Source organism: Corvus kubaryi, unplaced genomic scaffold (genome assembly GCF_017639235.1).
Source record: "Corvus kubaryi isolate FWS band 111438036 unplaced genomic scaffold, C.kubaryi_AGA036_p1.0 37292, whole genome shotgun sequence".
NCBI lineage: Eukaryota > Metazoa > Chordata > Aves > Passeriformes > Corvidae > Corvus > Corvus kubaryi.
Window position 1 is genome coordinate 1,293,337 of NW_024581091.1, and position 27,382 is coordinate 1,320,718.

At 48.2% G+C, this 27,382-nt stretch overlaps 1 protein-coding gene and 1 long non-coding RNA gene across 12 annotated transcripts in view; one reads left to right on the forward strand and one right to left on the reverse strand.

Annotated features, from left to right (window-relative positions):
* Positions 1-24,766, forward strand: part of SLC4A4 (solute carrier family 4 member 4) — a 153,149-nt gene extending 128,383 nt beyond the window's left edge. For 6 of the 11 annotated variants that reach the window (XM_042026920.1, XM_042026921.1, XM_042026923.1 and 3 more), the window contains 13 exons: positions 1,044-1,177; positions 3,485-3,756; positions 5,372-5,442; positions 5,772-5,960; positions 6,996-7,109; positions 7,473-7,634; positions 9,405-9,583; positions 10,457-10,529; positions 13,963-14,031; positions 15,268-15,441; positions 17,825-17,986; positions 22,406-22,485; positions 23,442-24,766. In XM_042026920.1, coding sequence (XP_041882854.1) covers positions 1,044-1,177; positions 3,485-3,756; positions 5,372-5,442; positions 5,772-5,960; positions 6,996-7,109; positions 7,473-7,634; positions 9,405-9,583; positions 10,457-10,529; positions 13,963-14,031; positions 15,268-15,441; positions 17,825-17,986; positions 22,406-22,485; positions 23,442-23,547 — 1,785 coding nt within the window. In that variant the 3' untranslated portion in view covers positions 23,548-24,766. Of the gene's footprint in view, positions 1-1,043; positions 1,178-3,484; positions 3,757-5,371; positions 5,443-5,771; positions 5,961-6,995; positions 7,110-7,472; positions 7,635-9,404; positions 9,584-10,456; positions 10,530-13,962; positions 14,032-15,267; positions 15,442-17,824; positions 17,987-20,450; positions 20,548-22,405; positions 22,486-23,011 lie in introns of all 11 variants that reach the window. The other 5 variants (XM_042026914.1, XM_042026919.1, XM_042026924.1 and 2 more) reach the window with 3 other exon arrangements.
* Positions 24,767-25,644: 878 nt separating this feature from the next.
* On the reverse strand, positions 25,645-27,376 carry LOC121663996. Its single transcript, XR_006015837.1, has 3 exons — positions 27,089-27,376; positions 26,900-27,013; positions 25,645-26,673 (listed from the first exon to the last, which is right to left on the reverse strand). It is a non-coding gene; the product is annotated as an uncharacterized LOC121663996 (long non-coding RNA).
* Between the last annotated feature and the right edge of the window lie 6 nt (positions 27,377-27,382).

Below are 27,382 nucleotides of genomic sequence, written 5' to 3' on the forward strand. Positions count from 1 at the left end.
GCACTCCCGTGTGATGCATTACAGGCTAGCGTAAGATCCAGCAGCCTGTGCAGCGCCCAGCTCCCCTCTCTCCTGTACAGTTTGCCTTTTCTGAAACGTGTGGAAGTCAGGAATGGCGGGGCCTCCAGGACCCACCAGTGAGCAACACTGGACTGTCATGGGGTAGCAGAGCAAAGCCTGTCTGTTCTGCGTGAGGTGCAGTCCTTAAATTAGAGGAGGAGAGGGAAAATTGATTCCAAATTTAGTTCAAACTGAGAATCACTTTATTGTGGCCAAAAGTCTCATGAACGCTTACTATCAAGCAGCAAAAACCCCCCCAGAACGCAGTATTTTTGGGGCTACTATATCACAGTTCCCGTGTCTTGTTTGTTTTAAGCAGTGATGTGGCTGCTGCTGGGGCAGGCACTGAGCATGGCCCATCCCTGCTCCCCGTCCTGGGAGCTGCCCCGGCCAGCACTTCCTTCATAGCTTGCTCCTGAGTTTTATGTTTCTGAGAAAAGACACTATTCTTAGCTACAGACACGTGGAAGAATGCAGGGAAAAGAGATTCCAGATGCTCTGCCCATGAGGGCCCTCTCCATGAGTAATACAAGAGGAGTGGAGGGGATCAGCCATGTGAAGGCTGCTCCTTGCCTTGGGAGTATTGGGCTCATCCTTACAAGTCCCCCAAAGGCAGCCAGCCTTTTACTTTCCTCAGTGTAAACACTAACTCATGTCTTTCCAAGGAAGAGAGACACGAAACTGGATTTCAGTTCTTGCACTACTCCTGACAAGTCAGGAAAGCTGCAGCCCTGTCCCTGCAGCATAGGTGGAAGGGAGGATCGGCATGTGCCATTAATTGCCAGCTGCTCAGCATATGTGGTTATCCCGAGTGCTCCAGATTGTGTGGGACCAGCCAACATCTTGGTGTGAGCTGCAGGGGAGGCAGAGGGTGCTCTCCCCGTGGCCATGGGCACAGGGACTTGCAGCACGCGGTCACGACAGAACCGCTCATGTAGAGAGGGTTATCCCGCAGGAGTGACCCCTCTGCCGTGTCTCCGCAGGGCGTGTTGGAGAGCTTCCTGGGCACGGCTGTCACCGGCGCCATATTTTGCCTTTTGGCTGGTCAGCCCCTCACCATTTTGAGCAGCACAGGGCCTGTCCTGGTCTTTGAGCGGCTCCTCTTCAATTTCAGCAAGTGAGTATGTGGCGGGAGAGGGCGGAGGGCAAGAATGTCCCACACGAAGGAAACGCCAGCCAGGGAATGAGCTGCCTGCTGGTGGGGAAGGAGGGGATTTAGTGCACAAAATGAAACATCTCGTTCCTTGTTGAGGTCCAGTGCAATCACATCAGGGATTTTCCCGGCACGCTATCCCAGGGTGCTGCCCAGTGTGTGGTTGCCTGTGTCCGTGGGGCCTGCTGGAAAAAAAACCTTGGCCAGTCCTTCGTGAGGAATTTCCTCTAGTTAGAGTGTGCTGCTTCTGCCAATCACTACTTCCCTGACTCCCATAGGAGCAAAGTAATGAATCCTGCTCTTCACTAACAAAATCCCATGGGTCTCAAGGTTGCCAAAAATTTGTCCTTAAATCAGTAATCCTTTGAAATAATCACTATTATTTATGAAAGCAAAAGTGTCTGTGGTAGAAAACAGCCCCCCAGAATTCTGTGGTGGAGCTTTCCTGCATTTAAAAGCACTTGGGTTTTTTTTTCCATTTAACTGGTATAAAGAGGTTCTGCTCCCTCCATGTTGTTGACAGCTGACAGCCAGAGCTAAAGAGAGCCCATTTTGTTAGGTATGCTCATTTACCATTCCTGCATGGGCAGTACCAAGAAAATACACTGGAATCCCTAAAGGGATCAGCAGTGTCATGGATGATTTTACCCATGGGGCTGGTGATCCTTCGGCTGGCGTTCTGCAAGGAGAGCGTTTTGGGTTACACAGAATACACCCCAAATCCCTTGTGGCCCATGTTCTCAGCATGGCAGGTTGTGCAGGACTTGTGTTCCTACATGTAGGGAGGGATGGGGGCTAGAAGATTAGATTGTCCCAAGGAGGGAAACTGGAAGCTGCCAAAGGGTGAGAGTTCTGCAGCGGAGCAAGAGAGGGGGCCACCTTTCTTTTCTTCCTTCATCTGGAATAAATGAGTCAGGAATGGACACGCTGCACCTGTTGGCATCTGGCGGGCATGACAAAGCCCAGGCGCCGCACGCAGCAGGGAAACAGCAAGATGGAAAAGCACTTTGTACTGTTTTGGGAGGGAGAAGGTGGTTATTTTTAACCTGAGGAGGAGGAGGTGGTGGTTATAAAAGCCATTGTCCTAACAACCTGCCAGAGCAGAAAGGCAGGAGTTTTCAAAGGAGGCCTTTCTTACAAGGAAATTGGAACTAAGTACTGTGATTTTTCAGTAATGCATTTGTGGTTGTTCATATTCTCAACATGCTGTTCCCTGCTAGGAGCAAAATTAGAAAAATTTCCCATCTCCTGACTCATTTAAAGCGTGACTCTGTGTGTGTGCCTAAAGAGATCCCTAAAAGCGCCTTGCGGACCCAGACGTGTGTCTGGTCTCAGGTGCTCCGTGGTGCTGGCACCGGGGACCAATCCTACAGGACATGGTGCTTTTCCACTTGCTCTGTCAGCTTCAGAAACCCTGCAGGAATTTGAGGGGTAAAAGCCAAAATAATACAGTCTAAAATTTCTGAAGTTATTCAGTGATGTGGAGTCAGTGTACCTGGGTTTCTTCCAGCTGCCTTCAGATGGATGGGAGCTCCTGCCCCCTCAGGCACTGACTCCGGATATTTCAGAGTTGTCACTGGGGTCTTGTATTTTTTTTTTTCCCTTCTCTTTTTCTAAATCACTTTGTTTCTTACTTGCTCCTTGCCCTCTTCCAGGTCAGGGCTTCTGGCTTTCAGAGAGTTACAGCTGGCTGAGCCTGCAAGAGCCAGTTCCACCACCTCTTGCTTCCTTCCCCAGAACAGGCAATGGCCTTCCTGGCAGGTCCTTAGCTGCTTCAGTATTCCCTTTTGGCATTTTTTCACTCCTGAAAGCCCACCTTGGGACTCTGCGCCAGCACAGCACCTCAGCCTCAAGCAGCAAACAAGGGGCCATCATTCCCAGGATGGAATGATGCAGCTGGCTCCATGGTTCTCCACACCCTGTCATTCCCCGCACCAGGGTTCATCATAGAATCATAGAATATCCCAGGTTGGAAAGGACCCATAAAGATCAACAAGTCCAACTCTCTGCACCTGGCAGGACTACCTAAAACTAAGCCATATGACTAAGAGCACTGTCCAGATGCTCCTTGAACTCTGTCAGGTTAGGTGCCGTGACCGCTTCCCTGGGGAGACTGTTCCAGTGCCTAGCCACCCTCTGGGAGATGACCTTTCCTTTATGCCCAATCTCAACTTCCCCTGACTCAGCTTCGTTCCATGTAACATCTGCTTTGTACTTCTGATCTTATCTAACCCAATGTTTTCCTTTCTTGCCACCCTTGTCTTGTTGCAGGGACAACGATTTTGACTACCTGGAGTTCCGCCTCTGGATCGGCCTCTGGTCAGCCTTCCAGTGTCTCGTTCTCGTTGCCACCGACGCCAGCTTCCTGGTCAAGTATTTCACCCGCTTCACCGAAGAAGGATTTTCCTCCCTGATCAGCTTCATCTTCATTTATGATGCTTTCAAGAAGATGATCAAGCTGGCAGATCATTATCCCATCAACTCCGAGTTCAAGGTGGACTATATCACGCATTACTCTTGTGCCTGTAAACCACTAGATCCAGGTAAGGGAGTGCTCATTACCTCCCCAGTTTGTAGGTAGGAGGTAGCCTTTGCTCTCCTTTTCCTTTCCGCTGCAGCCCAGATAATGGGTAGATTATTCCTTCTTTATCGGTTGTCTTCAGATACCCTATCTTAGTCTCAGGAAGCTGAGAGGTAAATTTCACCCTACACCCCAACTGGAATGTCAGCGTAGCCAGCCTTCTTGGGACTCCTCCAGAGAGCATCTCAACCAGTGGAGAAGCTGGTTTTGCACCTGCGTCTCCTTGCATCCCTGTGGCTGTCAGTTCCAAATGGCATTCCTCCAAGAATTCCACGAAGGGGCAGAAGTGGTGGCCGGGTCACTGCCATGGAGCTCAGGTCACTGCCATGGAGCTCAGGTCACCGCCATTTCAGGAGCTGGATTTATTCAAGGTGTTACCCAAATGTGGGTGGTTCCCACCTCCTGGTTGCATGGATGAGAGGGAAAGCACAAACAATTCCTTGCTAAGCAGCAGGAAAGTGTATCCACAGGGCGGCCTATCTCTGGAGCGTGGGCTGCATGGCAGATAGAGCCAGTGTACCTATGGTTCTGGGAACAAAGGGTTACAAAACCCAAATCCTAACAGAGGGACACTGGCTGTACCATTAGGGAAGCAGGGACCACTCCTAGGATCCCACAAACAATGGGGAGTGAGTAAGAAACTTGATCTGTGCCCAAAGTAAACTGCAGGTTATCTCAGCACACCTGTCCAACAGGAAAAGCTGCTGGCTGCTCCTTGCAGGTGTCAGGAGCTGGTTCCCTGGGAGCTGGGTGCCTGCCTCCCTGTTAAGCAGAGGATCTTGGCGAGCTGGTCTGGTTCTGCCTCCACTGGAATGGCAGAGTGGTTTCCTTTTTGAAACTAGGACGATGGGAATGGTCAGTGCCAAATTGGAAGTCTCCACTTCCCATTGAAACACTTGTGGCTCTCCAGACATCCAAGTGAAAAAAGTTTATTTATGCAAAACCTTGGTAAGCCATGAGGACAGGGCCCACGAGCCCATTTGCAGGAAGGATTGCATTTCTAAATGAAATTTCAAATCCATGATTCCTAATGCTGCAGAAGCCACAGGGAATGCTGCCTCTTCTTTCAAAGAAATTATCCCCATCCTGTTGATGTCAATTGCTTGCTGTCTTTTTTCTTTCTTTGAATTCAAAACTGTGTTTATGCTGGACACTGAAATGCATTTTGCTTTTCTGGATATGTTTGGCGTTGTGCTTGCATTTGAAATTAATCATTAGGAGTGTTCTGTGGGTATTTAATGTAATCCAGAAATCATTAGAAAAATATTGGAAAGCTATGAAATGTTACATTGTCTGTCTGGTTTTTTGTGGGTTTTTTTTCACCACAAACTCAAAATATAATCCCAGTTGGTTTTGGGTTATGTTTCACTTAACCTTTTCTTTTTCCTTTTTGTGAGTGATTGATGATTGAGGCTTTTGAGTCTCTCTGAAACACTTGTGACTCACTTTACTGGAGCAAAGAGGTGGCATACAGCTTGACAGAGTCAAGAAATTATTTAATAATGGGAATTTGCTCTCCTTCCTAACTGTTTCCTGCATCCTGCTCACCATATTCCCTTTTTTCTTTTCTCTTGCAGTTAATAGCTCATTACTTAACAGGACAATGGTGCTGTCAGACTTTGAGCTGGTGTCTCCCTCTTCCGAGCTGGTGAGTTCCCCTTGGGAAGGCAGGGATCACATGGACTGCAGTGTCTCGCGGTGCCACTCTGCTAGCAAGCTCTGGATAATGAGGAGAAAGAAGTGGAGCTTGACGGATCACATTCGTGTGTGGGGGAAGGAAGTTAAGACACAGACTAACAACCCCTTTTAGTCAGACACCAGCAGGAAAATGGTCTCCCCCAAACCGTTCTATGAATCCATGATTTTTAGCCTCTGCACGATGCCTCCCTGTTCCTCTCAGGTGCTCTGTCACCAGTCCTGTCCCAACACGGGCAGAGTATACACAGCCTTATGGAAACATTCCCTCTTTTTCTGCAGGACAACACCACCATTGACTGGGCAGCTCTGACAGCCAAGGAGTGCTTGAAGTATGGGGGACAACTTGTGGGCAACAACTGTGACTATGTCCCTGACATCACCCTCATGTCTTTCATCCTCTTCTTTGGCACTTACACCTGCTCCATGGCCCTGAAGAAATTCAAGACCAGTCGCTACTTTCCCACCACTGTGAGTATCTCCTGTCACCTCATCAGTCTTGCCGAGGGCACAGGTCAGCCTTCCTTTGGAGTAGCTGTCCTACACACAGGGAGGGATGCTCTGCAGGGAAGCCAGGTTGCACTGGTTGGGATAAAAGTGCAACTGGTTGTTGGATCTGGTTAACAAAGGTATGCCTGCGATTGCTCCCAGTGCTTCTGGAGGGCACAGGTAAGGCAGCAGAAGAGCCAAGGGGAGCCATAACCTGTTTGGGTAATGTGGCAGGGATCCTAAAGGTGCTGAAGGTGACCCTTGCAAGCTTACAGGCACGTCTCAGGTGCATCTGCTTGTTTTGTCCCCAGTGAGGCTCCCAGGCCAGGCGTGCGAGCCAGCGCTTCCTGTGTGTGCCAAAGCCATTTCTCTCTGAGACCGCCCTGTTTCTGGCATTCTGACACACAGGGATTTATCCTGCATGGATGTTTACTGTTCCCCTGTGTTACAGTTGAACCTGTCTTATTTTTAATAAAAAGGAAACACATTCCAGCCGGGCTGGAATGCAGCTCAATTTATCTGTAACCCTGTGAACCCAGGAAACCTGGAAGGAACAACAGTTCTGGAAAGCTCACACAGTTCCAGGCTAGCACGGTGGCTCCTGTCTGGTTAAATTCTGGGGTCTGATCAGTGGCAGCTTTAAGTTGTTGTATTCCAGCGACTTCAGGAGAGCTGCAGTCTTAGGGATTTAGCTGAGAAGCCTGGTTTGTTTTCCTGTCTGCTTGGTTTGATTTATTACTTGAACAGCAAACAGCGTAACCTCTGCCAGTCATTCAGAGGATCTCATTTGTGGAAGCTTGTGTTGTTTTTGTGCTTCCATTTAGGCTTTCAGAGAACACAGTAAAGTACCAAGGCATGGGTGGCAAATGACACTGGACATGACGGTGGGTGTCTTTGTGGGAGAAGTATCGATGAGCTTGTCTTGCCAGGGAGTTTCTCATGTAGACACTAAAGCGTGGGTGAAATGGTGTTTCGTGGCGCTAACTCCTGTGGTCATGATATCACCTTCTCTTTCAGGCCCGGAAGCTCATCAGTGACTTTGCCATTATCCTGTCCATTTTGATTTTCTGTGGAATAGATGCCCTGGTTGGTGTGGACACACCAAAACTAATTGTGCCAAGTGAATTCAAGGTATGTTGTTGTGAGCTTGTTTGCTGGCCTTTGGAAGAGGTTCCTTTTCCCTCACACCTGCCCTGTATGGAATGACTTGCCCTCAGAATGGGAATGTAGTCAGTGGTCTGGAAAGGGCTGGTTTACTCAAAGGGTTTAGGGTTAGGATGGTTTTTGTTAGCATCATTTTGGTTGGCTGATTTATCTCCTAAATTCTGCCTCCATACTTGGAACCTTTGATTGGTGTTAATGGGAAGGATGAAACTGTGACAAATCTGAAGTGTCTCCCTGGAGCTCCATTGCTGGAAGCAAAGCTGGTTTTGGGACGTCATCACCCCTGTACTGCGCCTCTAACGCAAGCTTTCTTTTCCTTGCCCTTCAAAGCCAACCAGTCCTGAGAGGGGTTGGTTTATCCCACCCTTTGGAGGAAACCCGTGGTGGGTGTACCTGGCAGCGGCCATCCCTGCCCTGCTGGTGACCATCCTCATCTTCATGGACCAGCAGATCACTGCTGTCATCGTCAACAGGAAGGAGCACAAGCTTAAGGTGGGTGTGCCTTGTGCCTGAGCACGTCCAGGGGCTTTCCCTCCTGCCACCTTCCTCCCTTGTGGACACAAGCCTATTCCCTGTCACTGGCTGCTGTTTCTAAGCAGGAAAAATGGCTTTGTGGCCAAAGCTGCACGGTGCTGTCAAATGCGGGCAATAAGCTGGAGGGATTTGGGACATACCAAGGGCATAGCCCCAGTTGGATGTTATTTAAAGAAGAGCTGACACATAACAGCCTAAGATGTAGTCATGTTTTTAAAATAAACTTTCCAGACCAGTGCTATGCAGTTTTTCATGCCTGTAGGGTTTTTTTTTCTTTCCCTGAACGGTCAGTTCTATTGAAAAATATTAAATTCCTGTAAAAGAAGACTCTCCCTTCCTGCTAACAGGGCACATTTCAAGTGGTCTGACCTGTGGGAGTAATGACTCCCTCAAAACAGAGGTAATAGTGGTTCATTATTTAGATACCTGCTTCATCAGTTATCCAGAGAGCTACTGGAAATAGGAAGGGAGCTTCTGCTTGGAAAAGAGGAGGATGTTTCAATTCATGTGGTCGCTGTAAACTTTAGACAAGTAATGTGTAATTTAAGACCATCTGGAGCCCAACCTGGAGAGGAGACAGTTGAAGTACCAGGGAATGGGAAAGGTTTCTTGTATACAGTGATGACTGCTGGCTGATAGTATAAAAAACCCCCTTAGAACATCCGTGCTTGCCACCTGGATCTGGGCAGATAAATTCAATATCTGGGCCCTCGTGTTCCTCAGAGATGGCTGATCAGTTTTAGGTCTGTCTCCTGCAGCTAACTAAGCAGACATAGCATTTTCTTAAACACTCTTAAGAAAATATTCGCTGTTCTTCCCTCATGAAGAAGAGGCCCCTCGTCTCTGCAGCTTATGAACCACTGAGTGTGGTTTTGCTGTCAGCACTGGCTATACTTTTTTAGTAACAAAGTTATAAACACTCCAGCAAAGTACTGTTTGATATAAAAAAAGTATTCCCTGCTTCCTTTGTTATGGTGTGAGCATGGTATTTTGTGGAACTGAGGGTTCACAAGCCCCATCCTGTTGTTCCACACCAAAAAACACTTCCATGTGCAAGATCTGCTGTAGGAAAAAGGCATTTTTTTTCTGCTCATCCTTTGCTAAAAGTGTTGGCAGGGTGTTGCTGGGTGCCCATCCCGGTGCCACCAGCCAGCCAAGGTAAGCAGCACATGTGTGAGGAAAACAGTGAAGACTATTCAAAAGAAGCTAGATTGCTCTCCCTCCTGGGTCATCCTAGGCCTACATCATTTGTTTTTTCCAATAAAATCAAATTGAATGGGATTAAAAAAAGGTTAATCTGTTTTAAAATAGCAAACCTTAGAGGTTTGTCCGCTGTTTTTCTGAAGATCCCTTTTCTTGGTGGCTCTTTTGTTTCTTCACTTCTTCTCTTGGCACTTGTGACCACTGGATTTCCTGTTTGATTTCATTAAAGGATTTTAAAAATGGAGGATCAGAGGTGTTTGAAAAGGAATCAAGGATGAGGGCAACTTTCTCCTTTGGGTAGAGAATGAGGCTTTAGCTGTTCTAGTTGCACTCCTGGAGGAGCCTGGGGTTGGGTCCTGAGGGAGGTGCTTCCTTATGCTGTTCACAAGATCCGATGTATATCTGGTGTTTGGCTCTGCTGGCCTGGATGTTGCAGAAAGAAATGCTGCCTGTCTGGTGTGCCTCTGCCCTGCTCTGTAGGCATTTGGAATAATTAGGCTGAAGGTTGTTTGTCTCCCTCCACAGAAAGGTGCTGGATATCATCTGGATTTGTTCTGGGTGGCCATTCTGATGATTGTCTGCTCCTTTATGGGGCTGCCCTGGTACGTGGCTGCTACTGTCATCTCCATCGCTCACATCGACAGCTTGAAGATGGAGACGGAGACTTCAGCCCCTGGAGAACAGCCCAAGTTTTTGGGAGTGAGGTATGTCCAACCAGGAACACTGAATTACCTTGTTTGCCTGCAAAATCCTTTTGTACAAAGAATTTTGTGCTGCTTTCTCTCTATTTTCAAAGCAAATTCCTTGGGCAAGCCCCCATGTGACTCCTCCAAAGTTTATTTGGCACATCAGATGCAGTGTTCCTGTGTTAAAGGAAATAAATTTCCTGCAGATTTCTCTAACCAGAGAAATTAAGCATTCTTTAGCAAATGTAGCGGTCAAACATACAAATCTGCCATACCTAGTGCAACCAGCTCTATTTAATGAAGCGTTTTTTCCTGTGTTTGGTTGCCTTAATTAAGTGGTCTGAAGTGCCTCCGATGGGATTACTCCTGGAATCAGGCTGCTTGTTTTGGCAACTAAATAGAAATTTTATGGCCTGACTTTCAGTGTTCTGAAATACTACCGGCCGAGGTATTTTTGGATGTGGGAAGCCCTGTGGGTGCTGCTGAAGGCACATGTTCAGCACCCTGTGAAGGTCTGAATGATTTATCCGGCTGCTGGAGTGCTCTGGGCAGGGCTCACAACCTGTTACTGATCTCAGTGTGGAGAGCTGATGATTTATTGCCTCTCTGCATGCTCTGAGTACGGCTGTGCAGGGAGCTGGGAGTGCTGTTGGATGGTTTGTAATGTTTAACTTGTAAACACGCTCCCCCTGCTCAGTTGCAACGCTGTGTTGATCCCCAAACAGTGTAACAAAACGATCTGGGAGTTTAAAAAAGAGGTCTGCCGGGCTTGGTCAGGATCCAGCCATCTGCCTGATGCTGGTGCCTGAAAAATGTGGCTGCAAAAATGGGTTTTGGGGATCTCAGCTGGCATTAAGTACCTGTGGTCCTGACTCAGTGATGTTGTTTCAGGGAGCAGAGAGTCACCGGAGTCATCGTTTTCATCCTGACTGGAGTGTCTGTCTTCATGGCTCCCATCCTGAAGGTAAAGACTGTTGACAGTTCTTTGAAAGCTTAAATCCAAAACTTTTGGAAGGAAAAACCAATATGGTTGTAGTGTGCTAGACCAGGGGTCACTATTCAGGGCTGGGGTTCTTGGGCACCGTGGGTTTTTTCATTTTAAGATTATTTTTCCATGTTTGCATAAAGTTAAGTTCCCTTTTCTTTTATGGTTTTTTTTATACCTCTACTGGGCCTGTGTTTTATGGAAAACATATTGTGGATAAAGCTCAGAGTATGGAAAACATGTTTCTGGAGGAAGCAGTGCAATTAAATGGCATTTCTTCATCTCCTGAACTGTTTTTTTCCTGTGAGGTTAGCCAAGGCTGTGGACAGATGTGCTGCTGATGGACCAATGGATCTAGGTAGGTTACTATTTTCCAAGACCAGAAATGTGTTGGCATGTAGCCACAGAGAAATGCATCCTTAGTGGATCATCAGATTGTAGAAGGAAACTGGAAAACCTGCTTATCCCTGTCTTGTGGAGGATGTTGCCTTCTCCGGGGATAGTGATGGACGTGGTGCCAAGCATGCACGTACTGTCCAGCAGGAGATGTCAGCTGCAGGAGCCCTTATCCATGGATCCGTAGGCCGATGGCATGAGCAGAAGATGTCAGACCAGTGGCACCATGCGCCGTAACTGCGGGACAGAGCAGATGGGTGTCTGGAGGAGCATTTCTGGAGGCTGCAGATGAGTTTTTGGAAACCACAGGGACTGAGAGGCACAGTGAGATATGAGCCTGAGGGTAGGAGACAGGTAGGGAGCAGCAATGCTGCCTGTGGAGAGAGTGGAGACAGTGGATTTCCGAGCCACTGTGTTGCTGTTCTTCATTTCTAAGGTTGTTTAGCTCGAATTCTAGTGTCTTGGGTAACAGCTTCCACCTCCACACAAACAGGCATTTCTGTGCCTTTAATGCCTGATTGTGATAATCCTGGTTTTTACTTTATGTAACCTTTCCCTGCAAGATCCCTCTTCCTCTATTCCACTGGGGTCTGTTACTTCCCCTGTTATTGCTTCGGTCATTAATTATTTGTCTGGGCTTCCCCTAAGACAATGTGTGGGGAAGATCCTTGCTGGAGGACGCCTGGGGATAAGTCAGCACGCTCCTGGCCCATGTGCCAGTGGGAAGGACCTGGCAGGATTTCAGGACCTTTAGCAAATTCCAGTGGCAGGGTCCTGCTGGAGAGAGCTGCACTGCTAAAGACATTGCAGAACATTTCAGTCTTCTCCTGCCAGCGGCGAATTGAACGCTGGCAATCCCAAATTCAATAAACCAGGCAATCCACAGAATAATCCTAGCTTTGTTTTCTGAGGGCTTTGCGGTGGCTGTGCTGGTTTCGGAAGTTGCTGGTGTTTCTGCTCAGCCCAGGCAGATCTCCACAGAAACATCCTTGGCCCTGCTAGGAGGCTGATAGGCACTTTCCTATAAATACAGTTCTAAGCCTGTTGGCCTGCAGCAGCTTTGCTCGGAGCACCAAAGCCAATACCCGCATCGTTAGGGAAAACTTGGCCAAGAGAAAGTCTTCCGAAATGACAGCACTGGTTGCTGCTCTGCAGGATAATGTACTGATGTTTCACCTCGGGATGATCCACAGGATTCATCGTCATGGAATGGTGAAATAATATTCAGACATTTTTCTTACTTTTAAGAAAAACCCATGGAAATAAATAAAAGGGGAGGAGAAGAGAGCAGTGAAAATGAGCTAGGAAGCTCAGCTCTTGCTTACTGGAGCTACTGTCATGTCTTGTTTCATCCCTCAGATCCAGTGAGGGTTTTGAATCCCGTGGTCACCCACAGCTTTGTGAACCACACGCTGGGTCCCTGTCCCTCGCACAATGGTGTTGGCAGACCCCACGCTGCAGAAAAAGCATTTGCCTTCGAATGGGAAAGATCAGTGCGGCTCACTCGAAGGAAGAAATAAATCCCAGAGAAGGATGAGTTAGCAGTTAACAAGCTCACAGGAGGGGATGGGCAGTGAGACTCGGGAAGGAAGGAAAAATGCAGGCAGGGAGGCTTTGGACAGCATGTGGCCGGGTGACTTTGGTGATCATGTGCCCCCAGGGGAAATGCCTGCTGGAAATGATGAATAAGGTGATGGGGAATATGCTAAAACACTGGATAGCTGCTGTGTTACTTGCCTCTTCAATGATCTCTGTGCAGAGGTAGGAAGGGGAGGGTTCCCAGCACAGAAGTGCTGGGAACAGTGGGCGCTGTGGTCTGGCTGTGGCTGCCATTCAGTGGCAGCCACCTGGCATTGCATGAGGGGCTATCCTTTGGAGCTCATCCCATCCTCCCTGAGCTCCAGGAAATCCTGCAAAGGCCATTATTCAGCTCCTGCCTGTGGTTTGTTCCAAGCATCCCTGTTCCTGTCCTGCCAGGCTGGCTGCCCACTTCTGTGTTGAGGGACAGAGGCTCATTCTGGGGAGCCTGTCTGGTGTTCCCCTGCACCTTCTTCACTCCCGCGGGGAGATGTGCCCAATGTGGAGGAATGGGCAGCACTTAGCACTTTGAGGGAGCAGAAAGCGATGTTTGAAAGGACGCATCCTGGCAACGAAGAAGGGAAGTCACAGTCCTGTATTATGGGAGTAGTTATGGATTAATGTGTGCAAGAGACGGAGCAGGCAGAGATTGGCTTGGCATGACTGTTGTCGCTGAGGTGGGACTCCAAAGAACAGCCTTTCTGCATGGATTTGCATGGCTTACTGAGCTGGACTGGACCTGGAATCACAGGATTGTTTCAACTGGAAAAGCTCTCTAAGATCACCCAGTCCCACCAGCACTGCCAAAGTCACCACTAAACCATGTCCCCAAGTGCTACATTTACCCTGCCTTTAAATTCTTCCAGAGATGGTGACTCCAGCACTGCCCTGGAAAGCCTGTGCCAGGGCTTGAGAACCCTTTCTATGAAGGTGTTTTTGCTAACATCCCACCTAAACCTCCCCTGGCGCAACTTGAGTCCGTTTCCTCTTGCTCTGTCACTTGTTATCTGGGAAAACTGGGTATACCACAAACTACAGGACCATGCTGCCATCTTTTCTTCTCTGCCTTCTGCTTCCACAAATCAGAGGTGAAAGGCAGTTTGAAGCTCACTGGAATACATTTGCCCACCTGCTGCTCAACTTGCTGAGTGACTGGCATCGTTCCCTCTGGTTCTTGACAAGATGTCCAAGTCCTGGTGAAGTGGGAGAGTGTGATTGCACAAATGTCCTTGTGTCTCTCAAAACACAGCAGAAGGATTTATTGCTTATTTGCCTTTATTTTGCTTTATTATTTGTATCGCTTCATTCCTCTGTGTTGTCCACTCATGGGTGCAGTTTGAATTGATGACAGGCTGGGAGTGTTGTCCCACCGTGTGTTAGCGGTGCATGGCATATGGGGAGGTTGTTCACCTGGTCTCTCATGCTCTTCCTCCCACAGTTCATTCCCATGCCTGTGCTCTATGGTGTCTTCCTCTACATGGGAGTTGCATCCCTCAACGGCGTGCAGGTGAGTCATCAACCAGCACAGGGCTTCTTCCACAACCCTCCAGCTTTCCCCTTCCCCTTCACTGCCTCCTCTTCCTTCCCAGGAAACCCATGGAGGGTGGCAGCTGTTGACAAACTTTGCCACAGCCTGGGTGTCCTGAGATGGGAGACCAAGGGAGAGTGGCCAAGTGGGCACTTGTCAGTGCCAGGGGCTGCTTTGTGAAGGCCTGGGTCCATCTTTGGCAAACAGGACAGGGCTTGGAGCAACCTGGTCTAGTGCAAGGTGTCCCTACCCATGGCAAGGGGGTGGAACAAGAGGATCCCCTTAGGATCTCCTCCAACCCAAACCATTCCAGGATTCTGCAGGCTTCTGCCCCAGCTCAGGCTCACTGCCAGGGTGGTTTGGGTCCTCTGCCACTGAAGGCAAACAAGGAGGATGATTTATGGCAGCAGGGTCATTCCTCAATGCTAATGAGCAGGGACATTGTTCTCCAGGGAGGGGAAGCCAAGCCCCTCATTTTGTCATTGAGGAAATCTTACGTAAGGAGCCATTCTCATGCCCAGTGCCTGTAGCTGGCCCAAGGAGGCTGGACGCGGTTTTGTTGCTTTCTGGCACCCTGTTAATTGTGGCTTTTCTTTTTCGTGCTGGGTTGTGCCCTAAGGGGAAGGGACTGCCTGTTCTGTGAGCCCCAGAATTCCCTCGGGTGTTCTGTAAAACAGCTCCAGCTTCCATTCATTGGTGCGGGGTCCGTCTGGTCCAGGCAGTGGGCAGTGAGCCCGCGCTCCGGCAGGGGACAACGAGGGGATTGTCCTGCTGGGCCCCGGGCTGGCTCTCCTGTAGGGGATTTCCCCTGCTCCCGACCCAGGTGGTGGGGGGACTGGGATCAAGAGTGTTTTTTACTCTTTGAGAAATCCCCATTTTGGTTTAACTCCCAAGTCCATCCGGTCCAGCATAGGGCAAAGGGACACTGCTGGGAAAGCTGCCCGTCTTCCTTGCTCTTCGGTGAGGTGCTCTTCTGTTCGCTGGCAGTGCAGTGTCTGCCCTCGCCTCTGTTGACCTCTGCTCCCAATTTATTTGGGGAAAACAAAAGCATTGCTCCTGAAGGCTGAATGTCTTCCCTTGGCAGGAGCAGGGAACAGGAGGACAGTAAAAATACCCCAGAGTGTGATGCTGACCCTGGTTTAGGCATTCATTTTGTTTTCTCTTTTTTGTGCATCCTGGGTTTCATTTCACCATCCCCTTTATATTCCTTTCCAGTTCATGGATCGTCTGAAGCTGCTCTTGATGCCTCTAAAACACCAGCCTGACTTTATCTACCTGCGCCACGTCCCGCTGCGCCGGGTACACCTCTTCACCTTCCTGCAGGTGGTGTGCCTGGCCCTCCTCTGGATCCTCAAATCCACTGTGGCCGCTATCATATTCCCTGTCATGGTAGGTGATGCTCTTCTTTGTTGCTGCCTGCTCCGAGCTTCCCCTCCCCCTCCCCAAGCTGAACCCCTTTGTTCCAAGCGCGGGCAAAACCAAATGTAACTCTAACTCTTTAGCAGGGTCTGATTTGCCGGTCACCCCGGCTCCGCCCCCAGTCCTCCCCTTTCCCCTTCTCCGAATAAAAGAGAGGACCAAGGGGGGACCTGCCCTCTTTTGGCTTTGCAACTCTTTCTGGCACCATCTGTGTGCTTCTGTTTCTTTTGAAAGCTTCTAATTGTGGGAAATTAGGCAAGCTAAGAGCTGTAATTCTCCCTCTTTGCTTCTGCTGGTGGTATTAGATTTGCAGCTACCATTTTGCCGCTTTTAGAGCTACTGAAATGCCAGATTGCCCATGCTACCTCTCTAGGCTGCTCGAGGTTTTCTTAAGGCATTAAACTACTAGCCTAGCCGGTAAAGAGCTGTAAGTATACCCCCACACTCCTTCACATCCCTCATTTTCACCACAGCCTGCTCCTTCCTTGCTTGTACACTCCTGTAAGTGTGTAAATCCAACCTCTCCCTGGCGAATCTCTGGCTCAGAGCTCCACTCATGGCACTCACGTAGCACTGCACGGGGTCAGTGTGGCTGTGGCTGCCTTTACATAAATCGTCTGGAGGAAAACGAGCCTGGAAAGTTAATTTTTTCCCGGGATGGTGTAGTTAGTGTTGACCATTCGTGGCTGCCAAGGTGAGGTTTGCCGTGGTTTCTCCTTGAGCTGCACGAACCAAGGAGAGTGACATAGTTTTCCTGTTTTAGTCCACACTAACTACCAGATACAAAATGTCTCCCTGGCTTTTAAATAGCACAAATTGACAAAACCAAGAAGGAGGCTCAGTGCTAAGAGGGGTGCCAGAGGGAGGGAAAGGGAATGTCTCTTTTCCTTGAACTCAAGTAAAAAGGCACTAATGTTGTTTACCATCAGTGGGTGATTATTCATATTAGAACTAGACCTATAGACACAGTTAGGCACTCTCTGGCTTGGAGATGGGTCAGACTTCTGCAAAGACGAAGCTTTATGAAACTCCTGAATAAATTGTGGCCCCAGGTCACCTAATTTCAGGTTTATGGACAAGTAAAATATGAGTTGTGGGGGCAGGTAGGAGCTGCAGTGCTTATTCAAGGGAGAGAAGGAGGGAAGGCAGAACCCAGATACAGAACAAGATGGTGAAATGAGAAAAGATGATGCAAGTAAAAAAATCCTCCAAGTGTTCCTGCTGGGACACATGCTCCTGTAAAAGATGTTAAAAATTAGTAGTAATTCCCACTGATGTGGCATTCCATCGCAATTCCATGGCTGTGTTGCACTGATTTTGGAAGCTGAATCTAAAATCTCTTTGCCCATATTAGAATCTGAGTGAAACCCAAGGCTGCCAAAGTTTGTTAGAATGGTGCAGGCTCGGGGAAGGCACAGCCACAGCTTTGATGGAGCTGGATGTGATGGCAAAAGCTCAATTTTCTGCACTCATGAGCAAAAAAAGTACAGACTTCCAGTTTGTGAGGGTTTGCCCAACTCCCTGTTTATTTGGAGGAAAGGCATTTTCAACACAGTAATTCATAGTGGGATGATCACGAGTGTCTGCATGGCATCTTTCCACCCTGAGTAATTCCTCACGTCCGTAACTGCGTCTTAAGTTGCACAAGTCAAAGCTTGAGATCTTTTCCTAGGAATTGTTTGTGCTGCGGATCGTCATTGCTTGGGACAAAGTTTTCCTTGAAGGCAGCCTGTTGGGAATGGGTTACAGCTTCCAGCCTGTGGATGTAGCCATTAGCAAAGCCTGTGTGGGATCCCAGTGGCCTCTGCTGGGGGTGTCAGACCCAGCGTCCATGTAAACACCCATTTCAGACATGTGCCTTCCTTTTTCCCAGTGCTTTCATTGCAGTCTTGCACAGAACAAGCTTTTCCTCCAGTTTCCCGCTGCCACAATCCCAGTAAACTTTATTCTGCAAACTCTGGGAGCATGGATTGGCACTTGTCTGATTTCTTAAGAGCTCAGCTGGGCAAATGGTGAGAAGTAAGTCAAGGCTTTATTACTCAGGCTGTCCTGTGAACCTGCCTCCAAAAGTAAATGAAAGTGCTCGGTTTTTTCTATTTATTGTTTAGTAATACAGGATTACTCAGTGATTATGATACTGTTTTGTGTCCGCTGCTTCTGTTTTTTTCTGACATGAGGCAGTCACAGCACAACCTTTCAAGCTGACAGAGATGTCCCAGGTGTTCACCACCTTCTCTGTATGTTCATTTACAGCCAGAATTCAAGAGTATGGGCTTAGAAGCAGAACTGAGAGGAATGCAGTGTTCCAAATGAAAGGTAAAATGTGACTGGGAATGCCTCTCTGCCTTTGCAGATCTTGGCCCTGGTGGCAGTCAGAAAAGCCATGGACTACCTCTTTTCCCAGCATGACTTAAGCTTTCTTGACGACGTCATTCCAGAAAAGGACAAGAAGAAGAAAGAGGATGAGAAGAAGAAGAAAAAGAAGAAGGGCAGTATGGACAGTGACAATGATGATGTAAGGAGCTTCCTGCTTTTGTCATATTCCTCCTTCCTAGGTAGCTGCCGGGGTTAGCTTCCAGTAGCTAACCCCCAGCACGTTCCATGCCCTGCCCAGTGCTGCAGGCTGGACATTTTCCAGCTACCTGGGGAGCTGACAGCTCAGTCTTTTGCTGCTGCAGCAAATGGGTCCCAAAGAAAACTTATTTTCTACACTGCCTTCCCTTTTCCAGCCTGTGGTGGGTGGTTTGTGCATTGCCAGGAATGAAATCGCACTTTCCAAGAGCACCAGGTACCTGCTGAGATGTCATGCCCCTTGCTAGAATGCCTCTCATGACCCTGCCTCCTCCAGCTTCCCTCCTGCGCCTTTCTCCCCTTCGTTGTCTCTTGCATTTTAGGAGGAGAATGCTTTTCACCAGCAGCTCAGGTCCTTCTGGTTTTTTTTTTTAAATATTTTTGTAATGGCTCTTTTGGAAAGCACAAAATAGATGTGATTTGTCATATTGCAGGAAAAACTGCTTTGTGTTGGTAAACCTCATCACCTAAGTGTTTCCCGAGCATCCGTGCCCTCTGCAGTACACTCTGGTCCTACCTCAGGGGGCAGCATGCCCTAAATAGTGAAAAGTGACCCGGCTAGACCAGACCCATGTGCCTTTGACTGTTCTCTTTCCTTCTCTATATATAAAAAGAAGAAATGTAGTCCTGGTGCTTTTACATATTCTCCTTCTCAGGTCTAACTCAAATCCTTTAAATTTGCATTGAAGTGCTAAACCCACTCTGTGGTGAGTTCTAAGCATGGCGTCACTTCTGCTCACGTCCATGAAGAAGGGCCTTTCCTGGGGTGTAGGGAGAGGTAAGGTCGCCTGAAGCTGGAAAAGAATCCCATTTTAGTGCAGTGGGAAAAACAGCTCAGAGGATTGGCTTTTAGTTCAGACTAAGTTCAGCAAGCAGCCCTGTCCCATCATTCCTCCAGTTCCCAGGGCGAGGGTTATCTTTAGCACCTCTGAGCAAACCAAAATGAGATTAAAAGAGGCCCTCCTGAGTAGTCAGCAAAGGTTTTACTCCGTCCCCTCCTCTTGACTGGTGTGAATCCAGCAGCATCTTATCCCGAGCCATGGGTCCCCTCTCTCCAGTATGTTTTAAGATACTTCCTCTCTTCCCAGGCTTTTCCTGAATTCCAGGTACAGTAATTAACCTAATGGGTAAGAGATTTTATGCAAAATACTGGTTCTTAACTCTTGTTGGTTTTTTTTCAGCACTTGCTTTTACCAGCTTCCTGAACATACAGCACTGGGCATTACTGGTTGGATTACATTCACACTTTCCCTTCCAGAAATATCCACCCCCCCAGAGTTAATCCTGTGGGATTCGGGGAGCAATATATGGATCCGAGTTCAGCCAAGGGAACTGCTGGGTGTTGCTTGTGCTTTATTTGAGTTTTGCTTGTCCCTGAGCCTCATAAAAATAGTCCTGAGGAAACATCTTGCTGTTGGAGTATGAAATAAGGCACTGGATATCAGTTATGTTAAAAAACAAATTAAAAATAAGAATAATAATCCAAGGAGAGCCATTCTCTGGCCTCTTTAGTGTTTTCCTGCCCTGACTGAAAGGTCTCCTCCCTCCGCCCTGGTGTTGTGGGTCTGGTTCTCTTCAGGAACAAAGATGTCCCAACACTTCTGGCAAATCCCACTTTTCTTGCCTTGGCCAAGTTAGGCAGTATCAGCCTTTCCCTGCCTATGAGGAGTTCCCTTTATTTTTAAAAGAGCAAAACAATTCCAAGCACCTCCAGTTAAGCAGAAACAGGTGGGTGACAGAAGGCAGTGGGGTGTAAAATTCTGCTGGTACCCAACCCCGGCTTTTCCCTCATCCTGACCTGGTTGCTGTTTCTCTGGCTGGGCCAGGGTTACAGAATTCTTCCAAGGGCTCTGGAATTGATGAACCAGAGGTGTAACTGAGATTGGGTTTGACTCCACTTGCATTAAAGAGAGATCTGAGCCAGTCTGATGTAAGGAACCTCTGCCATGTCATATCTGGGCCCTGTAGAGCCATTGGGAACAATTACAAAAACCCCAGCAGGATAAAGGGTTTGGATGAGCTTTTCCAGCAGCCAGTGCCCTGCTGTGTCCGCCCACAAATGCATTTTCCATCTCTATTTCCTGCAGCTGACTCCAGGCAGAATGGGATCGTGTCTTAGAAGACGATGGGGTGGGAAGAGGGAAGATTTATTGCAAGTTACAATTCCACAAGATTATTCTTTCAGTCTGTTTTATTTTCGGAGTATGAGGGATGAAGGGAAGTGGGGTGCAGTGGGGAACCAGTGGAATCCATCAGGCAACTAAGCTGGAGGATGCTTTTCTCTTTTTTCTTCTTTTCTTTTCCTCATTCTTACAGAACTATGTGAAGGATAATTTTAATGTGTGGGAGACGATAAAGAGAGAGAGCACTGGGAATATTCTAAGACCTTTTACACGTTTCTTTCACAGTCTGACTGCCCCTACTCAGAAAAAGTCCCAAGTATTAAAATACCAATGGACATCATGGAGCAGGAACCTTTCCTAAGTGATAGCAAACCTGCCGACAGTGAGTAGAACTAAGCTCTTGCATGCCTGCTTGACTCTGACTTGCACTACAAAAATATATCTCTGTATATTTAGAGTGATATTTTTTATTTTTTAATCTTTCCTTTTACTTGAGAAGTACTTTTCTCTCGTTCTTTTTTTTTTTCCTCTCCTTTTTAATTTCCAGGCCCCTGCTTTATGACAGATTTTGCTTTTGTGAGCTTTTTTTTTTTTTTTTTCTTGCTGGTTACAAAATCAGTGTTGTTCCTTCTGGTGCCTCCAGTTTAAGTGCTTTTCTCCAGCTCCTCACAGGCCTCCCGGCCACCCACTCTCTCTTCCTTTCCTCTCCCTCTCCCCCTTGGTGTTAACCTGCTGATGGTGGGATTTATTTTTTTCCTCTGAGCCTGGTGTTCTGGATTTGCAGCGCTGTCCTGTCACTGTTTGTTCCCTTAGGTGCCAAGCAGTTGCAAAAATCAGCATTTAACAGAGTAATTAATTATTTGTGTCATTAAGCTGCACAGGCAGAGATCAGTTGGCCATTAACATATTTCCCTTCTAGGGTGATTTGTGCTCTTCTTTTTGGTTTTAATTTCTCATGTTAATAGCTATAATTGATGAATTTAATCTTTATTTTCAGTCATTCCCATTTTACATTTTCCTCTTTTAAGTGAGGAATCACGGCTGACCTTGGTGATTTTGCCTTTGGGATGACTTTTTAACGTACTAAGGGTGTCATATGCTCTTTTCTTCTGAGGGGGGAGGGGAGAAATACAAACTGAAGTAATAAATCAGTGCTGCTGCCAGGCTAGTGCTTCCTAGGAACAGGACCTAAACCCTGAGATCTTTAGATCCTTAATTTATCCGTAGGGCTGAAGAGCTGGGAGCCAGGTCCCCTTCCTTTAGGTAGCATACAGAGGCCTCAGGGAATGCTAAGCGTTACCCCGTGGGTTTTAGATACAGGAACACTTAGAGATTGGGATTATAAAACAAAACCATTGGAAAGGAGACATTTTCTTGGCTGTTTGGACATCCTCAATGTTTTGCTGATGTCAGCGCATCATCCAAAATCAGCCTCAGGCAGCCACACATCCTCCTCATTCTGTGTTTTTTGTACGTTCCTGATGTACTAAAACCAAATTGCATCCTAAATATTGTTACTCAGGATTTTAGGATCAGATGCCTTTTTTCCAACATCTTAAGGGCTAAAATAGTTCAGGAAAAGGTAATTCTGCCATCAACCCATTTGTGGGAATGCCCTTGGAGATAGAACAGGGTAAATCACCCATGAGCTGAGCTGTAGTTGGTTAGTGTATTTATGCATTTTTATAATCCAGTATTTTATTTGCTGGTTTTTAATTAGAAACAATGCAAAATAAAAACTAAAATTTACCAGGCCACTGGAATGAAAAAAAAATCAGCACCAGTGTGGGATTGTGCTTGAATACAACTCTGCCATCCAGAGTATATTCCTGATAGTACCACTAACATCAGCTCTCCTGCAGCAAGAGCGGGAATGGGACTCTTATTCCCAGAAAGCACGCTTCCCATAGGGTCGGGGGAGAGAAGCTAGTCCAGGCCACAAGCAACCCTGTTTCTCCCAAGGACTTTGGGTGCGACAGTGGGAGCACGGGGTAACTGAGGGGTGTAGATCGAAGGTAAGTGTCAAGCCCAAAAGGTGGGGGAACTCCTGGGAAACGGGTCCTGTTCGCACCCATATACTTTGGAGGAGAGACAGGAATGGAGTGTTTCCTCACCAAGCTGTGGATCCATCTGGCAGCTAACAGGAAAAGAGCTTGGCCCATAGATGTGGGTTGGAGGCGCTGAGGCAGGGCTTGAGGCGCGGTGCTGCCACAATGACAGCCGAGGTTTTCTTCCCCCAGGAGAAAAATCACCGACATTCCTTGAACGCCACACATCGTGCTGATACAATTCCCTTCCTTCAATCACACGCCATGCCAAGGTAAGCACCCGGGAAGTGCGCTTTGGAATGAGTCAGAAAAATGCACCTCTGCCCCCTCTCAGAACACAGCAAGTTTCCTATAGGGAATTCTTAAAAAACACTTGCAGAACATTCCCTACACTGGGTTGCTGCTTCCCAAGGTGATTATGAACAAGTTGATTCCATAGTTATTCCAGCCCCTGGCAGTGCTTGGGATGGGGAGTGGAGAGCCTGTGAGAGACCTGAAGGCTCCAGTGGCCCTGGATAGACCCTGGCTGCAGCACTGAGGACTGGTTTGGGAGTCGGACCAGGAGAAAGACGTGGAGCTCCTGGGAGGAGTCCAGAGGGGCATTGCCAAGGGGAAATAACCCATTTTTCCATATCTGTGGTGGAAAATAGAGTAAATAATAATCTTAAATTGCAGGAAGTAATAATTGCTCAGAGTCCGGTCCTTGGGGCCAGCTTGGGCCTCCCGGCACCAGGAGTGGGATCTGGACCTAGGCAAGTTCATTCCTCTGAAACATCAAAGGTGTGTCCGTGCTTACAGGTCTTAGACAGCGGCTGAAATTCATCCCAGTGGCGATGCCCAGATTATTTCAATGGCAGTTGATGGGTATTGTCACAGCCTGCAGTGAAGCACCAGGATGCCCCATCCCTGCAAGTGTCCAAAGCCAGGTTGGATGGGACTTGGAGCAGCCTGGTCTAGTGGAAGGTGTCCCTGTCCATGGCAGGGGGTGGAACTGGATGAGCTTTAAGGTCCCTTCCAAGCCAAACACTTCGGGATTCTGTGAGGCACAAGTGCAGGACACTTGGAGCTCCTGGGTCAGTGAAATGGGTGGTTTTGCCTGCTGCTGTGAGCAGTGTTCAGACCAGCTCATTCAGATTATCTGTGTGTGGGCCTTACCTTAAATCCAGCCGTGTATTCCCAAAGCCCAGCGTTTGTCCTGCACTGACCTTGTCTGTCGTCTTCTTCGCAGCCCTCCACGAACTCCAGTAAAAGTTGTGCCTCAAATTAGAATAGAACTTGAGCCTGAAGACAATGGTTATTTCTGGAGGAGCAAGGGAACAGAAACTACTTTGTAATTTGTCTGTCTGTCCAATCTTTTACAAATTAATTTTGTCAGTAGCCAAATGTTAAGAAGCTCCCTGCTCCCGCCGGTGAAGGTAATTGAGCCAGCCCGCTGCCCCTCCCTGCCCACGGCCCCAGGTCTATCCGGGTCCCCGCGCTGCCCAGAACTCGGATTGCCTTCTCCTCGGCTCCGAAGCGCAGCGAGGGCAGGAGCGTTACAGATGTCATGTCGGACCTGTGGGAATGCCAGAGGCACTGGCTGTTGTGCACCGGTGTTTGTCTGGCAGAACAGAGCTGACCTCCAGGCTAATTCCATGTCTGCTCCCACTGCTCAGAGATGCTGGAACATGCTGCTAACCCTCATGTGCTCTCACCTGTAGATAAAAGAGAAGGTACTTCACTCCCAGCACAGACAGACCATTGCCATCGCTGTAGCATGTTTGGAAATGTCCCTTTCCTATGCAATTTTTTTTTAAAGAAACACTTTAATGGACTTAATCCGTCAGGTACATGGAAGAGTGTTATTTTCCTAGATTATTTTGTTTAAATTATGGGGGCCTAACCTATGACTTCTTTTTTTTTTGACAATTTTTTTAACCTTTTTTTAATTACTGTAAAGAAAAATGAATTTTTTTCCTGCAGCAGGAAACATATAGTTATGAGTAGTTCTACCTCTTATTTCTAGATGCCAGGCTTTCTGTAAAAAAATGTATTGTACCATATATAATGTGATTTTTACAAAAAACAAACCCATGACATCACACCACAATCTCCAGGACCTGCATAGAGCTGGATCAGTTCAGTTAACACCTTCTGCTCCAAAGCATCTGTTTTTCTTAGGGTTATGTTGGTTTTTTGGAGTTTTTTTTATGAGTAATCCCTGCTGTGAAGGAGACTTAAATCTCTCATGATCTTAGAAGAGTCTTAAAGACACTGTTGGTCCAACGCTACAGACAGATGCTGGTTATATCCCTGTTGTTGATTTCGGACATGGGATCACTCCATGATTTCCATGGGACACCGGTGTGTGTGTGTGTGTGCAGTGAGAAGACCCGAGGTGTGGCTCAGGCACAGCGGACGAGGAGGAAGATGAAGGTGGCCTGCTGGGATGTTCATCCCGACACTTGGATTCGCAAACATCCGCATCCTCCTGCATCCCACACCTGTCTACCATCATCTACAGAATTTACCCGAAACCTTGGCTACTCAGCCCCAGACTCAGCGATGCAGCAAGACTAAGCAGGCCAGGCACTGGCATCCCAGGATTTTGGGGTGGAAGCAAGCGAGTGAGCATCACCTCAGGAGAGAGGTTTTTCTCTCCGTAATGTGTTTATACTGGTGCGTGCATCTAAACATGCGTTTGGGAAACTGCACTTCACCAGGACGTGGGGGAACACACTAAAAGCTTCATCCAAAAATGAAAAACAAAACAAGAAGAAAAAATACCCCAGCTCTCCAGGTGAATTCCCTGATGGAGACAATCCCGTAACAGAGGATGGGCACATGCTGCCACTTAGTCCTTGCGAAACCAAAGTCTGGGTTGGTGAAGTCAAGAGGATTTTCTGATGGTGCTGAGACCTTAATGCCAAATTTTACCATCTGCTCCCACATAGGAGCCATCACCTCCATACAGCCCCCGCTCGCTCTCGAGGGGTCTCCCATTTCCATGAAATCTGTGTTGGGTAACCCAGGAACCTGGCTGCAACCCACTCTGAAAATGCTGGGGAGACTTGGGAAAGACCTGAAGAGGAGTAGCTCTGGGATCCCTTCTGCTGCTGGAGGACAGGTAACTTGGGAAGTGTGATGGCAGCTTTAGCCAGTGAGCTCCATCTCTTGCTGAGCACCTGCTCCTGGCTCACCATGGGGACGCAGGCTCGAGCGTTGCCTGCAGAGTACACAGGAGCTGCTTGGGTCCTGCCCAGACTCTGGATGTGTAGTAGTCCCAGAGGAAAGGTGCCCTCAGGTGGATCCCAGGGGCTCTCCCGGTCAGTTCGACAGGCACAGCTTCCATCTGCTGGTGCCTGGTGACCTGTCTCCCCAAAAAGGAGGTCTTTGCTTCCGAACCATGTTAAATGCACTTGAAGTGTCCTGACTGCTGATGTAGATCTTTCTCTTTGTGTTGTGTTTTTTGTGTTGTGCCGAGAGCAGCGCTGCCGACAGGACAAAGGGTTCTCTGGGGCTTTCCATGAGAAACACCCACCACAGCAGGGAAGAGCCTGCAACATGGCAAGGAAAGGTTCTCTGCACGCCGTATGCCTTCGAAAATAACTAAAACATCCTTTCAATCCAAATTAGGCATTTTGTCAGAAAAGCCTGGGGGTGGGTGCTTCAGGGAGCAGATGTGGAGACTGACCCAAAGCCCTCCAAGATCAGAGGCAGCCCTCAGAAATGACCTTCCCCCAGCAAATCCAAGGTCCCAGCTCACGGTGGGACGCGTGATGGCCGCTGGCTACAGCCAGTTCTGTCCCTGCCCGGCCTGCACTGCCCCCTCCCCTGGGCTGATACACCTTTGTGTCTGTATTGGAATCAAGCCGCACTTTCAGATACTTTCATTATTGTTTTTAATTCTCCTAAGCCGTGTTTGCTTTGGAGGAGAGAATGAGAGCTTAGGATGAAACGAAGTGGATCAGATGGTGGAACTAAAAGGAAAAAAGCAGAAAACATTTCAAATATATTAAAGTGATTTTTTTTTCCAGTAATATAAAACATGAAATTCCTTATAACATTATAGTATTTTACAGTTTTATGAAGCTTTCTATTGTGACTTTTATGGAATCAAAAGATGAAGATGATGAGATATTTTAGCATTTATATTTTTCAAAATTAAATGTATACTGAAAATAAAGTAACTTTATGCATTTATGGGAGAGTTTGTGTCTTTTCCCTCATTATGCACCAAGTCTTGGCTGATTGAACCGAGATCCCAGAATCAGTGGGGTCATACAAGGGGCTCCCCGACACCCTAGTGTTGGACCCACTGAAGCATGTTTTGGGATACCTGGGGGAGTGGTTGGATCTGCGGGGTCGCCAGAAGGTCCGGAGGTGGCACAGATCTCTGTCCAACTCCTGTCGCCTGTACACAGGCAGTGAGGATGAGGCTGGTGTGCCTGGGCTTCTCCACAAAACCTCTGGTTTCTGGGCTGAAACGTGCCATGATCAAATTAGCTTTCTGACCTTGTTCCTTGGCCAGGAATAACCATCGAAGGACTTAGGGGAAGAGCAACCATCGGAGCCTCTCTGGCTCCACCAGTGTTACGAGTGCACGTACCTATGCGTCCACTGGACCCCCACCAGCCACTCCCCTCTGGGCCCCTTTCCCTGCAAGCGGGACCCCTACTTGCACACCTCTCCCCCCTCTGAGCTCACCTGGAAAAGGAGGGCCTGCCCAAAGGGCAGCACGTGAAAGCGAAGGCAACTCGGGGGAGCGCTGGGCTGTGGGCTGCTTTTGGCATCTTTGCACAGCTGCTGGGAGTAGTACCCCTGGTGCAAGTGAAAATCATCCCCTTAATAACCAAACTATATAACCAAGGTGAGAAGGAAGGGTCAGGAACTGACCGTCATCAATCTTAGGGATCTTTTCTTTGAGCTTTGGAGCAGGTAGCATGGGCAGAGTCCTCATACATCTATCTCCCTGGGGACCAAGGATGTAGATGAGCCCAGTGGTCTGACAGGTATCAACTCCTTCAGGAAGCAGGGAAAAATGCAGCAGGTGGAGACCTGGAGGGGTCCACCTGCGGGTGGAGCCCCGGAGCAGCTCCTCCCGCTCACGGCGATCCAGCCCCGCTGGTTCCATCGGGACGCAGCGGGCGGCAGCTCCACGGGGCTGTGGTCCCGGGGAAGGGACGGCGG